We start from the raw sequence: 15365 nt of genomic DNA, 5'->3' as shown, positions 1-15365 counted from the left end.
CCTTCCAATGAATATTCAGGGTTGACTTCCTTTAGGATTGACTGGTTTGATCTCCTTGCAGTAGTCCAAGGGACTCTCAAGAGTCTCAGGAGTCATATCAGTCAATTGTGTTTAGACATGAGTTGGCCCCAGTCCTTGTTGAAGGAAAGTCTCACAGAAACGTCTGGGAGCAGCCAGAAGGTAGCTGGAATAATCATGCTGTGTGAACCACACCCCAGCCACGTCCCTGAATTAGCACTGAGGGCTTTCCAACACAAATAATCATCTTGATTTATTACCAAGGAGGTATCGGCTTTATAAGAGGAGAGAGGAGTTTACTTTAGAATACACTGAAACTTCTAGGCTAGTGGGAAATTTAGTGGAAATGCCTAGCAAATAATTGATAATCCAGAAATGGAGCTTGGAAACAGGTCAAGAATGTGGGCATAGATTCAGAAGTAATCTCCACACATTTGGAAGTGGAACATAAGATAGGAATAAAATTTCCAAGGGAAATGGCAGAAAGTGAGAAAAATAAAAAGCTAAGAAAAGAGTCTCAGGAAACAATAACATTGGGAGGGGTGGCAGAGAGAGGAGAGAAGGGAAATATGAGAACTATGATGACAGTACCCATTCATTTTGAGAGCCAAGAATACATATCTTCATTAATAAATTCATTTCCATCTAAATTTCAAGGTTTTTAATGAGGATTAAAAATGTACTACTCTTTAACAATCCATTTACTCTCTCGGATATTAAAATAGATTACCCATCCGACAGGCAACTGGACATTATCTGTAATAAAAAGCAAAATGATTTTTTTAATTCAATATCCCAGGACTCATTTATCAAGATTTAAAGTTCTGCAGAAGAAACAGAACTTTAAAATGCTTTAAATGTATGATTTGCTGTGCATTATAGTCGTTCATTTGTTTAATGACCTATTCTGCACATCTGGCCCATGCTAGGTGCTCTGGGTCCAGAGCACAGACTTTCAGGCAGGGTGCCTCATCCTGAGCCCATGGCACACACTGTTCCCCTTGCTGGTACGCTGGATTTTGTGCCAAATTTGCTCCTGCAAGGATCACCCCCAGAGCAAATTAGCTAACATTTGTTAAACCCTAGGTTTGGGGCGGGGGGGGCTTCCCTGGTGGCTCAGCGGTAGAGAATCCACCTGCCTACGCAGGAGATGCAGGTTTGATCCCTGGGTCAGGCAGATCCCCTGGAGGAGGACATGGCCACCCACTCCAGTATTCTTACCTGGAGAATCCCATGGACAGGGGACCCTGGAGGGCTACAGTCCGTGGGGTCACAAAGAGTCGGACATGACTGAGCATGCGCGTACAGGTTCGTGTGGTAGGACTATACTAGGTACTTTAAATGGGTTTTCCCCTTTAATCTTCAAGATTGAGTTGGATCATGGCTCTTTTACAAATGTGGAGGCTTAAGTATATTAAGGAACATGCCTAAACTCACAAAGCGATGAATTGGGGCAGTTAGGACTGTAAAGAGGCTGGTCAATGCCAAAAGGATGCTCTGAGCCTTGCTACTCAAAGTGTGGCCCTTACACCAGCAGCCCAGATGTTATCTGCCTACACGTGCTAAGTCGCTCACTCATGTCCGACTCTTTGCGACCCTATGGACTGTAGCCCACCAGGCTCCTCTGTCCATGGGATTTCCCAGGCAAGAATACTGGAGTGGGTTGCCATGCCCTTCTCCAGGGGATCTTTCTGATCCAAGATTGAACCCACATCTCTTATGTCTCCTGCATTGGCAGACAGGTTCTTTACCACTGGCACCGCCAGGTAAGCCCTTGATGTTACCTAAGAGTTTGCAAAAATACAGGAACCCAGTTCCAACTTCAGACACACAGATTCAGAATTTGTTTTAACAAGGCTGGGTGGTGATCCTTCTGCACATCACTTTGGGAAGGGCAGTGCAAAGTCTATGTGGACTTCACTTTAATGGATGCTGGAGACTTGGGGACAGGATTTCCCATGAGTTGCAATTTGGGGAGAACAAAGGTATGTGTGTGTCCTCCAAGAGCAAAAGGAAGGATTCCGACAACAGGTTCCTGCAGTTTCAAGCACTGGCCATTAACAAGAGTTGGGGGAGGGGGCACTTCCAAAAGCGGGAGAGACCCAGCTGGGTCTTGAGGCCCGAGCATTTTCTCAATTCATTTCATTAAAACTTGGTGCTGTTCCAAATGGACGCGTGCCCACATCAATAATCTGGAGTTTGCGTCCGCAGCCTGGATTCCGTTTTCCAAATAGAATCCAAATATCAAGCGGCACCAACAACCAGCAGATTTGAAACCTCCGGAGAACTTGCTATTATTGATTACACTGTTTATCATATGGTTCAGCTTAGAGTTGCCTAGTTTAGTTAATAACGTCCAGGACAAAACTAGTTTGCTCCGCAGTAGCCATTGTTCGCCAGGTAGGAGTATAAACATTTGGCCCTTTGGCGTAGGAAGTAGATGCGGCAGGCCCCCAGTTACAGGCACAGACTTCGGGGTGCGGCGTCGCCTCTTAGGCCGCCCTTTGGAGCCGCGCCGGCCTCCGCCCTCTTGGGTGCGGCCCAAAGCTCTGCGCGTTTCACCCGCTGTGACTTTATTCCTTGTCACCAACTCACCCTAGCTTCCTAGAGCCCTAACCCGCGTGCCACCTTCCAACTGACAAGCCGGCGGGTGGCCTCCGACCTGCCCGGGGCCTCTGGGGGGCGGCGGTCCCCAACTGCACCCCGCACCCCGGGAAGGGGTGGCCCAGGCCGGGGTGCCCCGGGTGGCCCCGCCGGCGGCCGCAGTGGCAGACGGCGAGTCACGTGTGGCGGTGGGGGCGGAGCGCGGCCGCCCGGGTGGGTGGAGAAAACAAAGCCCCCAGCTGTCCGTAAAGGAAGGAGGCGACGGCGCCGGAGCAGGTGAGTCAAGTGCATTTAAAGCGGTACCGCCCCGGCGCACCCCGACACCCCCAGTCCCGGCTCAGTCCCTCCCAGGCCGGGCGCTGACCGCGCATCTCCCGCCGCCGGGGGGCTGCAGTCCGCCCGTCGCGCAGCCTGCGGGACCCGGGGTCTCTGAGTCCAGCAAGAAGTTGTGCCGGGGTCGGCGCCGCGCCCCCTAGGTGTGCACCCGCCGCTCTCCCGCGGGCCACATCCCTCCTTTGGGGCCCCAGAGCCGCGCACCCCGGGAAAGGGGGGTGAATCAGGGCTGCCACGCTGGCAGAGGCAAAGTGGACCGGCTCGGGGCTGAGGGCCGGGCTGGCTAGGACAGGGACACTTGGCGCTGGTGAAGGAGGGGGTCTTGGGAGTGCGCGCCCGGAGCGCGCGGACCTCCAGGCGCCAGAGTTGGGGAGCAGGGACCGAGAACTAGGGGCGCTGGTAGGGACTGCGCGCTACGGGACAGACCAGGAAGTGGAGCTCGCGGGGTCCCGCCCGCTGGGGACCAAACACTGGACCCCCGGCCCAGCTGCCGCCCGCCCCCCGAACCCCGCCAGAGCTTCTCCTCCCGCGGAGACCAGACCCATCTCTCTCCACTCCCATTCCTGCTCGCGCTGGGGTTCCCGGCCCCCAGGATGCGGGAACTGGATGGATGCAAAAGAGAGCGGGTTATTATTATGATCCCAAGAGGTTTTCTGCAAGGAGCACCCTGAGCGCAAGGCAGGGGCTACTCAGCGACTCCGCACTGTTTGCTTAAGAAACTCTTCAGTCTACTCTTCGAAGGGCTGGGCCGTGACCAGAAATCCCACAAAGGGCGGGCGGGGTCGGGTGGCAGAGAAAGATCCTTCCCTCTGAAGCCGGAGCGCTCGGTCACGCAGACTTTCAGACCCCGAAAGGGCCAGTGGACTCGGTCACCCCCTTGAGTCACTTTGCCAGTCCCTTGCCGAGGCCGCCCAGTGCAGAGAAAAAGCAGAGCTGTAACCTCGGAGGCAGGGGAGCTGCAGCCGTTTGATCAGGAGGAGTCTTTGTCTTAACCCCCGGTCCCCTTCTGCTAGTCCTCGCCGGGTCAGCAGCGCGTAGAGTAATTACTATTCCGAGCATTAGCCGTCCCTTCACCCGGGCGCCAGCCAACGCTGCTGCCCCCTCCCTGCGGGCTTTCTCCATCACTTGCGCGCGTCTTCTCCTTTTCCAAAAACATGGAACGTGGTCCAGACCCGCCAGGCAAGAGGCGGTCACTAAACGCCCTATAGCGCAGTCACGTAAGACCAAGGGTTAAGTGTTCAAACCTGCACCCGCCCGCCGGCGAGGAGACGGAAGAACTTTCTTGATTAGCATAGTATCTGCCCTGAGGCCGCGCTGCTAGGCGGCCGCTCGGTCCCGGCGAGGTGAAGCGTGCAGTCGCGTCTCGATTGAGGTTTGACTCAGCAGTACCAGCTTCTAATCCGAAGGACCCGAGCCTTCCAGCTTTGCCGAACAAGACACTGTGGAATGAAACAGAACAGAGATCAAAAGGTAACAGAAAGAATAACAGCGTTTGAGATACTTCGGGGAAGCGCCAAATTTAGCTAAGTTTTTTAGCAAGGAAAGGAGCGGGGAGGAGGACCTTGTCTAGCCAGCGTCCCTTCTGGAAATGCTCCTTGGTTTGCCAGCCTTCTTTGCTGCCAAATTGAGATGCTGGTTAGGGGCTGTTAGTAGATCACCAAGATAGGAGGTTTGGGGAGCCCAGCCGGTGGTCGTTAGGTAAGCGTAACTGGCAGGTTTCACTTGCATAGGAAGAGCAATGCTCCCAAATTTTGCGCTTGAGGAGCTCTGAAAAATCCTCATGTAAGTATCTCATCCTAACCCATTTAGGCAGTTTGGAGATGACAGCAAGGCATCGGTTTGGGGTTTTTGTTGGGGGGGGGGGTGTGTGTGTGTGTGTGTGTGTGTGTGTGTGTGTGTGTGTGTGTGTGTGTGTGTGTGTGTTTGGAGATGACAGCAAGGCATCGGTTTGGGGTTTTTGTTGGTGTGTGTGTGTGTGTGTGTGTGTGTGTGTGTGTGTGTTTGGAGATGACAGCAAGGCATCGGTTTGGGGTTTTTGTTGCGGTGTGTGTGTGTGTGTGTGTGTGTGTCCACATGTGTTTATCTCCAAGTGATTCCATTGTGCAGCCAAACCTGAGAACCACTGAGGCAAGGGCAGAGTTCAGTGACCGGCTCCTGGCAGCTGCCAGACAAGATACCAGTTTAACCACCTGGGAGGGCGGGAGAAACCAAGCTGAAACTGGGGGGCTACTGACAAGGAGGGGGCTGTCTGTCATCTGGCAGCTTGGCTAGCGGTGGTACCTGCCACATCATTTTTCACCCCCTTAGCCCAGAGTCTGGTTCTTACTGGAAAGATTGAAGTTCACTCTCCGTGCCTGGTTTGTGCAGGGTTGTTAAGGATACGGTAGAAACTTCATTCCAGCGTGATTCACGTGTAGCAGGCAGTGGGGAAACCCAGCAGAAACTAACTCGGAGCAGCTTCATGAGTCAGCAGGCTGTACTCCAAGGCGGAGCCCAGAGTAGAAAATAGTTCCAGCCAGTAGCTTATTGACACGCACTATTCCACTCCTTGGAAAGCTCATTTAAATGTCTGATCAGGATCTGTCTGCTTGTACCAGGCTCTCGCTTTTTCACCAGCTTATTCCACCTGCTTCCTATAATGCTGTCTTCTCTTAGAAGAGGAAACATATAACCAACTAGATAGATGTCTTGTAATTTCCTTGGTGGGAGGCATTAAAAAAAAAAAATGTTGGCAAGGTGGTTTGGGTTATTTCAATTATGCAAAACAGACAGGATGAATTTGCAGTACATACATTTTGAATACAAAAAAAAATCAAATAACTGATGACACATTCAGGGGTAAATTAAAGGGTCTGTTTAAATAGAAATGATTACATCTAACATTTTATGTCATGTTAGATTATGTTAGATTTTATGTTACTATCCAAAGTTTCTTGTTTTAAAAAGATCATCCTCAAGGCATGATCATAGTAAGATAGCCTATTTAAAGTTGTACACAGTTTATGAAATACTTATTTTTATTACTATTAACTTCTATTTTTACACCTCTCTTTTCCTCATTATTCTTTACATCATATCATCATAACTCTCTTGCCTAAATGCTTTCTTCCCCATTCTCAGTTTCTTTATGGGGGAACAACCATGCCTAGTATGTAGCAAGTATTCAATATCATCAGCTATTGAACTTTTTTTGACCCTATGTACCCTGCTTGGTATTCTATTAACTGGAAGGGGCCTTTAATGTCTACAACTCCTATAGCACAGAACACAGACCTTTTGTAAATATTCATACTGAACATTATCAGAAGGTGCAGAAGATATTTTTAAGCAAAACATCTTGAGTACATTCATTTTTTTTTCCCAAGACAGATATTCTGGATATGTAGGAGCCAAAGTTCTGTTACAGTTCTTAAGAACCATAAGATGGTAGCGCTTTGTTCGCTTACTTCTTTATATAAAGCAATTTCACATCAGGACTTCCCTAGTGATTCAGTAGTTAAGATTGTGCTTCCACTACAGGGGGCATGAGTTTGATCCCTGGTCGAGGAACTAAGATCCCTCACGCCCCATGGTGTGGCCAAAAACTGAAAATAAAATAGCTTCCTGAGTATAACTAATAATTGTCCTGTTACTTAACTATACTCTCATGGATCAAAGATTCACTTCACAAAAATTTCACTCTCTACCACTTATTATCAGAAACACACACACACACACACACACACACACACACATTTAACCATGTGGATGCCAAAAGGAACTAATTAAGTTAGGAAAGTTATTTCAGAGTAGGATAAATGGTAGGTTAATAGTTAAGACAGCTTTAATAAAACCTTCTAGGCTTCCACGTACATTAAAAATAGCACAAAAACATCTATATAGCCAGAATATTTAAACATGGAAATTTGGGTGTATTCCTTGGTAGATGCCAGCAAAATAAATGTTAATAAGAATTTCCAAATGTCAGATGACATAAATGCACCCATTCTCATTTCAGTGTAGTGGAGAAAAGTCACTGAGAATACACTTCTGTTATTTCAACTCCTTTGGGGGAAGTTGTAAGATACTGAAAGGCTGAAATACAATCTAAAAAATGAAACTAATCCAGATTAATTAGAAACTATTCATCAGAGGATGCTAAAAACCTAGCTCAGTGATAGTCACAAGTAGGCCAAAGAGGGTGAGGTACAAAGAAAGGGTGTCAACTCAACTTTAGAAGCTCTGAAGTTTTTGAGAACCACCCAGCCTTATTATCTTAAATATACACAGCCCATTGATCTTATTAACCTAAACACAATTGGGTGGATAGTTTTTCCATGTGCCAAATAGCACATGTTGTTAAATGATCTGGCAAAGTGGGGAGAAACCTGGAATCCTGACTTCTTTTCGAGGGTCTATTCTATCACCCTGCTGTTTCTTCACTAGGGTTTTTTGTTTTGTTTTAATATTTATTTATTTGGCTGCACCAGGTCTTAGTTGCAGCACACAGGATCTTTAGTTGTGGCATGCAAACTCTTAGTTGAGGCCTGTGGGATCTAGTTCTCTGACCAGGGATTGAACTCAGCCACCCTGCATTGGAAGCACAGAGTCTTCCACTGGACCACCGGGAAGTCCCTTGACTAGGTTTTGATGTAATCTTGCCTGGAGGTTCTGGGTAGCCAAGCTCAATTCTAATTGTCTCCTTCCTCCTAGAGAAAGGAGAAACTCTTCACATATATCATACTCTAATTTATTCTCAAATTATCCACCTTTGGCCTAGGCCAACCTGAAACAGTTGGAGCCATCATTGGCTTCTTATCCAGATAAGCACAGTAAGAATTTTTAACTTGTATGGTGGTGGTAGTGGTTTAGTTGCTAAATCGTGTCCAACTCTTTGCAACCCCGTGGACTGTAGCCTGCCAGGCTCCTTTGTTCATGGGATTTTCCAGGCAAAAATATGGAGTAGGTTGCCATTTCCTTCTCCATTTAACTTGTATAAGGGCCCTTAAATATTAGTCACATCATTCAGCAAATGTTAAATGCATTGGGACTTCCCTGGTGGTCCAGTGGCTCCAAAATCACTGTGGATGGTGACAACAGCCATGAAATTAAAGGACACTTAGCTATGACAAGCCTAGACAGCATATTGAAAAGCAGAGACATCACTTTGCTGCCAAAGGTCCATGTAGTCAAAACTATGATTTTTCCAGTAGTCATGTACAGATGTGAGAGCTAGACCATAAAGAAGTCTGAGTGCCGAAGAACTGATGCTTTTGAATGGTGATGCTGAAGAAGACTCTGGAGAGTTTCTTGGACTGCCAGGAGATCAAACCAGTCAATCCAGGGTTGATTAACCCTGAATATTCATTGGAAGGACTGATGCTGAAGCTGAAGCTCCAGCTCCAATACTTTAACCACCTGACTTGAAGAGCCCTCTCATTGGAAAGGAGCCTGATGCTGGGAAAGATTGAAGGCAAAAGGAGAAGAGGGTGGGAAAAGATGAGATGACTAGATAGCATCACCACCTCAATGGACGTGAATTTGAGCAAACTCTGGGAGATAATGGAGGACAGAGGAGGCTCGAGGACAGAGGATCCCATCCATGGGATCACAAAGAGTCAGACATGACTTATTGACTGACCAATGAACAGTTCCCCTATTGAGGATATTTTCAGAAGCAGGAAAAATTTTTAAAAAGGAATTTTAGTGATGTGGTAAACCATAAAACTTCTGAACCTAAACAACCCAACAGTGAAATACTTAGATTGAGCTGTCACTGTTTCCAGAGGTCTAGAAAATGCGAACATACACCCTTGACAGCAAGTCCACAGTCACACTTGCTTCAGCTCTTTAGCCATAGAAACTTTGTTATGCCACCTATGAGGGCATTTCCAGTCTTCCTTGTTTTAGTATCTGAATGCATAATTTGAGGATCTATTCAGATTTTGACATTTTTTCATTGGCTGTCATGTCATTCACTTAAAGCTTTATGCGGAAACTTGCTTCTTTGGGAAATTGCACCTCTCTTCTAAAGTATACATTTAAGATATTAATAAATTGCTTGCTACTTACCAAGGCAATGGTCATTAGATAATAAGCAAATATACATATAATCAGGCTTCCCTGTGGCTCAGACAGTAAAGAATCTGCCAGCAATGCAGGAGATGCAGGTTTGATCCCTGGGTCGGGAAGATCCCCTAGAGAAGAGAATGGCTACCCTCTCCAGTACTCTTGCTTGGAGAATACCATGGACAGAGAAGCCTGGCAGGCTACAATCCATGGGGTTGCAAAGAGTTGGACATGACTAAGGGACTAACACTTCACTTCCACTTCATACATATAATCATTTATATCACTAAAGACTGACAGTATGCTGTGAACAATTTAGTTTGAAATTTCCAAATTGAAAAATAGATCAGATTAAGATCCAGAAATTCAAATTATATGCCTTCTTCTCAAAGTTGACTAGGTTACTCCTGAGTCCAGAAGAAATATTTGAAAGGACAACTACGTTGATAGGAACTTGTTGTAATTTTTTACTGTAAATGTTGCCGCTCATAAAATTTCCTTCAGTTAAGAGAACTTCCTCTTCCTGATGACTTGTTCATGCCACAGACCATTTCCAAGTGAGTTTCACTTAGGTTACTAGAGCAACTTTAAAGTTTATGTATGTATAATAACTCTTGTCCTCTTCATCTCTTCCAGAATCAGTACACCTGAAATTTAGAGATAAAAAATCAAACATTGCACTATAATGTGTATTTTGAAGTATCTGAAATCAGCTAAATCATTCCTAAAAATGAAAACAAATTGTAAATGTATTTAATCCCATCCTAGAACTATGGGTAGTAATGGCTTGTTGATAACTAACTTCTCAGGTAACATAACCCAGCAGTGTTCCTGATGGAATAATTGGAGAAGAGGAGGAGGGGACAATGGAAGATATTAATAGATTGTATAATTCCTATGCTGACTGAGTGAGGAACTAGTTCAAGTGAAATTAGCTTTCCTACCTTATCATAATTTAGCCTTCACTAAATCTTTTTTACTAAATACATTTTGTTTGATAAGTGTCTGCCATACATATATATATATATATATAAGGGATTCCTAGGTGGTGCTAGCGGTAAAGAACCCACCTGCCCTTGCAGGAGACATTGGAGACTCAGGTTCGATCTCTGGGTTGGGAAGATCCCCAGCAGGAGGGCCCAGCAATTCACTCCAGTGTTCCTGCCTGGAGAATCCCATGATAGAGGTGTCTGGCAGACTGCAGTCCATAGCGTCACACAGAGTTGGTTACAACTGAAGCAACTTAGCATGCATACATATATCACTAGTAGTTCTCTCCAAAGTAATTCCTAAAATTAGGAATTAATTGGATTTATTGTATTTTTACCAGAATAGGGAATTCATAATTGTCAAATGCTTAAGCAGGGACAAAACTGATACCTTGCCAGGGCCCTGTAGGGCCTTTCTGTGTCCCCCATCTCTTTGCTTATAGGAAGCAACTTTGTTCAGCTTCCTTAATCTTCCCTGAGTTCAATGGGTGAATTCAAGTAGTTGTTAATTAGGGAAGGGAGGGGATGTGAGACCCAGGAGAAATAGTCAAGGGCAGCCTTGGGGCAAGATCCTGTTTCCCCATCAGTGGATACACACAATACGTTTGAGCTGTTTTACAGATACTGAAAGCCCTCCAGGTGAAGTAACAATTTACAATTGTATGCCGCCCACAAGCATGTAGACCCCAGACCAGTTGGACCTGAAGGTTGTCAACTTACCTCACCACCAACCCATTAGAAGAATGTCTACAAGCTGATCACACCCTCTTTGAGCAATTGCTATAAAACCTCCCACTATCTTCCCCAAGTTGGAACACATAGTTTTGAAGGCGTTAGCTCGCTGTGGCCCCCTTTGCGGGACAAAGCAATAGAGCTATTCTTCTCTACTTCACTGAAAACTATCTCCAAGATTCGATTTGGCACCAGTGTACAGAGAAGCTGAGCTTTCAGCATCAAAACATTCAAAAACATTCTGGTAAAGGGCAGACCTTGGTTCTGACTTAGAGTTGATTATAAACATCATGGCAGGAATGACTGTTGGTATTTGAAGTCAGTAGAAGGGAAAATAAGCAAGAAAAAGCAACTGGAAAATGAGGCAATTCGTGGATTTTTTGCTAAAATTTTTGAGGCTTTTTATTGGCTCTCATACATAAAAGTGAAATCAGAAGACTAAATTACCCTCTTTAAAAGTTAGTCAAGTCAGCTTTCAGCAACCAATAAGCAAGAGTGGTGAGAATGTCTGCAGCCACCTTATACCTCCTTCCCTCAAAGATAATCTTAAATCCAATCAACCTGCCAAAATGTGGTATATTAAGAATCACCTCTCATGAGTCTAAGGAACCACTATTTTCACTTTCCCACTGAACATCTCCAGAAGAAGAAAAGACAGGGAGCTAGAAAAAAAACCTTCCTGCTTTTTGCCACCTCCTTCTTCTCCAGAAAGGAAGCTTTTGATACAAGACTCCTGTTAGCTTTACTTCCAACTTATCATATATCATAATTTTTTTAAAGGGTGGTCTTCAGGGCACAAATCTCCCAAAAGAAGTTCCCATAAATCAAGGCAGTAATAGCCAAGTGCTCCATGTGGTACTGACAAGTCCAGAAAACAATTCCCTGTGCAGCTGGGATGTTTAAACAACGTTGTCGGTGGGTCTGTTAATTCTCCACCCCAGCATCTGCTCTCCTAGCATTTACATGTAAGTTAGAATCTAGGGTGTGTTTTTAGCAATTGCCAGATAAAATACAGGAACCCCAGTTAGGTCTGATTTTCAGATTAACAAGGTTGTTTTTTTGTTTTTAGTCTAAGTATATCCCATTTATTGCATGGGATATACTCATACGGAACACATTAATCTTTTATGTAAAATTCAAATTTAACTGGGTATCCCATCTTTTTGATGGTGGTTGATTAAAGTTTTGTTTTATTTGTTTTCTTCTTTTCCCCTAAATCTTACAATCCTACTTTTATCCCATAATCTCAATATGACTAGCTTTCCTGGTCTATAGAATACGTGACCTGCAACTATATTTCTGAGGATGATAAAATATCTGAGTTGCCTTTACCTACTAAAGAGAAAAATCAAACCACTATCAGAAGTTTTGTGCACCTTTTGCTTACTTAAGGAGGGAAATAAAAAGTAAAGCCAGATCTAGAAAATTAGCAACTTTTTAATAATTTTATTCATTTATTTAATTTTTGGCTGTGCTGGATCTTCACTGCAGTGCCCAGGCTTCTCCTTGTGGTGGCTTCTCTTGCTGCAGAGCAACATCTGTCAGTCCTTGGGCTTCAGTGGTTGCAGTATGCGGGGTAGATCACAGGCTCAGTAGTTGTGGCTACTGGGCGTCGTTGCTCCTTGGCTTGTGGGATCTTCCCAAACCAGGAATCCAACCAGGGTCCCTGGCATTAGTAGGTGAACTCCTATTCACTTTGCCTCCAGGGAAGTCAGCAACATTTTTTATTTATAAGATATCTTAAGGTACTTTCTATTCTTTTGCAAACCTCTCAATAGATTCTTTCATAGGTACATGGAGTCACGTGAAAAAACCCATCAACCACGTCCATAGGACACTGCCGATCGAAGTTCACCCTCAGCTGGTTCCAATGATGCCTTGCTAAAGTGAGGTCCCAGGTCCTATATTATCAGCATCACCTGGGATATCTTGAAAGGCAGAGTTTTGGGCTTCACCTCAGACCTTCTCAATCAGAATCTTCACTTTAACAAGAGCCATAAGTGATCCATATACATATTAAAGTTTGAGAAGTCCTGAACTGAAGGATCCACTTTTTCACCATAAATTGGTCTTTATATTTAATGTCATGTGGCAGTAATCCTTAACAAACTGTCTCTTTTAACACATTAGGAATAGTTTCCTTTGATCCAGTATCTTCAAGATAGGGAACTACTGTATTTCTATTTTATTCATATGAAAATCCTAAATGACCATTTCTAATATTGTTTTATAATGAGCATATGTAACAAAATAAGATAAATGTAAGTTTAAAAAAGTCTCTCACTAAAACTAATTCAACAACCTATTATAACATTCTGGGTTGTCCTTGCTGCTGCTAAGTCACTTCAGTCGTGTCCGACTCTGTGCAACCCCACAGATGGCAGCTGACCAGGCTCCCCCATCCCTGGGATTCTCCAAGCAAGAACACTGGAGTGGTCTGCCATTTCCTTCTCCAATGCATGAATGTGAAAAGTGAAAGTGAAGTCACTCAGTCATGCCCAGCTCTTAGCGACCCCATGGACCGCAGCCTACCAGGTTCCTTCTTCCATGGGATTTTCCAGGCAAGAGTACTGGAGTGGGGTGCCATTGCCTTCTCCATGGGTTGTCCTTAAGAACCTACAAGTCACCAGCAAATCTTTTTGTGCCTTTTTACTTCATATACTACAACTTACATAAGAATATTTCAGTTCAGTTTGGTGTTCTGTAATAAGCTAGGGGCGTGAGATGGGGATAAGGTGAGAGGTAGGTTCAAGAGGGAGGGAATATGTGTATACATATTGCTGATTCACTTCATTGTACAGCAAAACTAACACAACAGTATAAAACAATTATACTACAATTAAAAAAAAAATTTAAGAATAATTATATGCCAACACCATGCATTCACAGTATTCCTAGGTTCCTCTAAAACTGAACAAAGGACATGCAGTTTTGGGCCTATGGCAAATTCCAAACTACTGTTATGAAAATCTAAATTTTAAAAAGTAATTTAAAAGGTTTCGTAAATCTTAATGCCTCTGGAGTTCAAAAACCTCCCTTTATAGTTGCCTGCTTGTTTTTTAGAAGTTACAGGGTTGTATGCTAGAAGGAATTCTGGAATTGGCATGAGAACATCAGAAGGCCTGATGCGTACAACCAGTTCTGCGGCTGACCAACTAGGTGATTTGGGAGACTTTAACATCCTTCATCACCATCCCTCAAATTGAGTTTTCTCAGCTGTCAGATAAGAGTGGCGTCTGAAACTGTCTCACAAGATTCTTATAAGAATCTTGAAAGGTATCTTATTTGTGAGATATCTTAAGGTACTTTCTATTCTTTCACAGACCTTTCAATAAAATAGATACTTTAACAGGTAAATTGTCAGCTCAAGTATAGTAACGGGAGAAACCCATCAGCCATGCCCACAGGACACTGATGATCGCAGTTCCATCTCAGGTGGCCCCAGTGATGCCTTGTTGGTCAAGTGAGGGCCAAGACCTGCAGCATTAGCATCACCTGGGATGTGTGTTTACCCCAGATAAAATGTGGGAGAGGGTCTTTGTGCTGACTGTGCTGTGTACGGCGATGTGGTCTTAAGATTTGTTTTGTGTCCTGCTTCAGCTAGGGCTGGCAGTTGACTGAAGATTACATCATGTGGTTTTCCACAACATGCCTGATTTGGGAATAAAGTGAAAGTCACTCAGTCGTGTCCGACTCTTTGAGACCCCATGGACTATACAGTCTGTGGAATTTTCCAGGCCAGAATACTGGAGTGGGTAGTTGTTCTCTTCTCCAGGGGATCTTCCCAACCCAGGGATCGAACCCAGGTCTCCCATACTGCAGGTGGATTTACCGACTGAGCCACAACGGAAGCCCATTTGATTTGGAACAGAGATGGTAATTTTAACAGTCCGGTCTACGGAGCCATTGCACACACACCTCATAGACTTGCAACCTGAGGCTCTGTGACCTCGGCAACCATAACTCTCCTCTCTGCACCTCAGAAACTGAAAGTTCTCCTCCTGGTTGGGGTCAGCAATGTGTCCTGGGGGCACCGAACAATGAATTCCTCATCAGGTTACCACTCAGGGCTCTGTGAAATCAAATGATACAAGGCTTTTTCCTGCCTGCATTCTATACAATCCTCTTGCACTTTTTCCCAGGAAAAATTTATTAACGGGTTATAAAAAACATACTTTAATATTTTTAATTAGCGTTTTAAAGAAAATGTTATTCCTTCAAAAACATGTTTTTATGTCACCATTAGCACATTCATTCTATAATTGTGGTTATCGGTTATTAAGTAGCTTTGTATCTGAAACAATCACATAATCCCAGATAGAAAGAAGCTTCATGGTCAGTTTGTTAAGACGCCCCAGGGCAGAGTTTTCTCCCCTCTACCCAGCCCATGGAGGAGAAACTCAGTTTTTTTTTTTTGTTTTAATAAATTCATTACTGAGAGTCTGAAAAAGATAAGGGAGGGGTGTGAGGGAAAACACTCCTCCTCTAACCACCTTCATGCAACTCTCGCAAATCTATTTGTATGTTTGCGTGGAGCTCTTACTGTCTGCATTTACATTCAACAATATTGCACCTAAAAATTTCCCTTAGCTTGTTGAATGCTGTTTCCCATATTCAACAGCACTTCTAGCTTCAGTATCT

At 44.5% G+C, this 15365-nt stretch overlaps 1 protein-coding gene across 2 annotated transcripts in view; it reads left to right on the top strand.

The window, feature by feature from the left end:
* Positions 1–2656: 2656 nt before the first annotated feature.
* Positions 2657–15365, top strand: part of MAPRE2 (microtubule associated protein RP/EB family member 2) — a 177389-nt gene continuing 164680 nt past the window's right edge. The window contains exon 1 of one of the 2 annotated variants that reach the window (XM_065932378.1): positions 2657–2898. Coding sequence is in view for 1 of the 2 variants with exons in the window: in XM_065932377.1 (XP_065788449.1) it covers positions 4402–4425 (24 nt within the window). In the remaining variant the exon portion in view is untranslated. Of the gene's footprint in view, positions 2899–4241; positions 4426–15365 lie in introns of those variants that run through there. The other variant, XM_065932377.1, reaches the window with a different exon arrangement.

The sequence above is a fragment of the Muntiacus reevesi genome, chromosome 4 (assembly GCF_963930625.1).
Source record: "Muntiacus reevesi chromosome 4, mMunRee1.1, whole genome shotgun sequence".
Taxonomy (NCBI): domain Eukaryota; kingdom Metazoa; phylum Chordata; class Mammalia; order Artiodactyla; family Cervidae; genus Muntiacus; species Muntiacus reevesi.
This window is presented reverse-complemented; position numbering and strand designations above follow the sequence as displayed.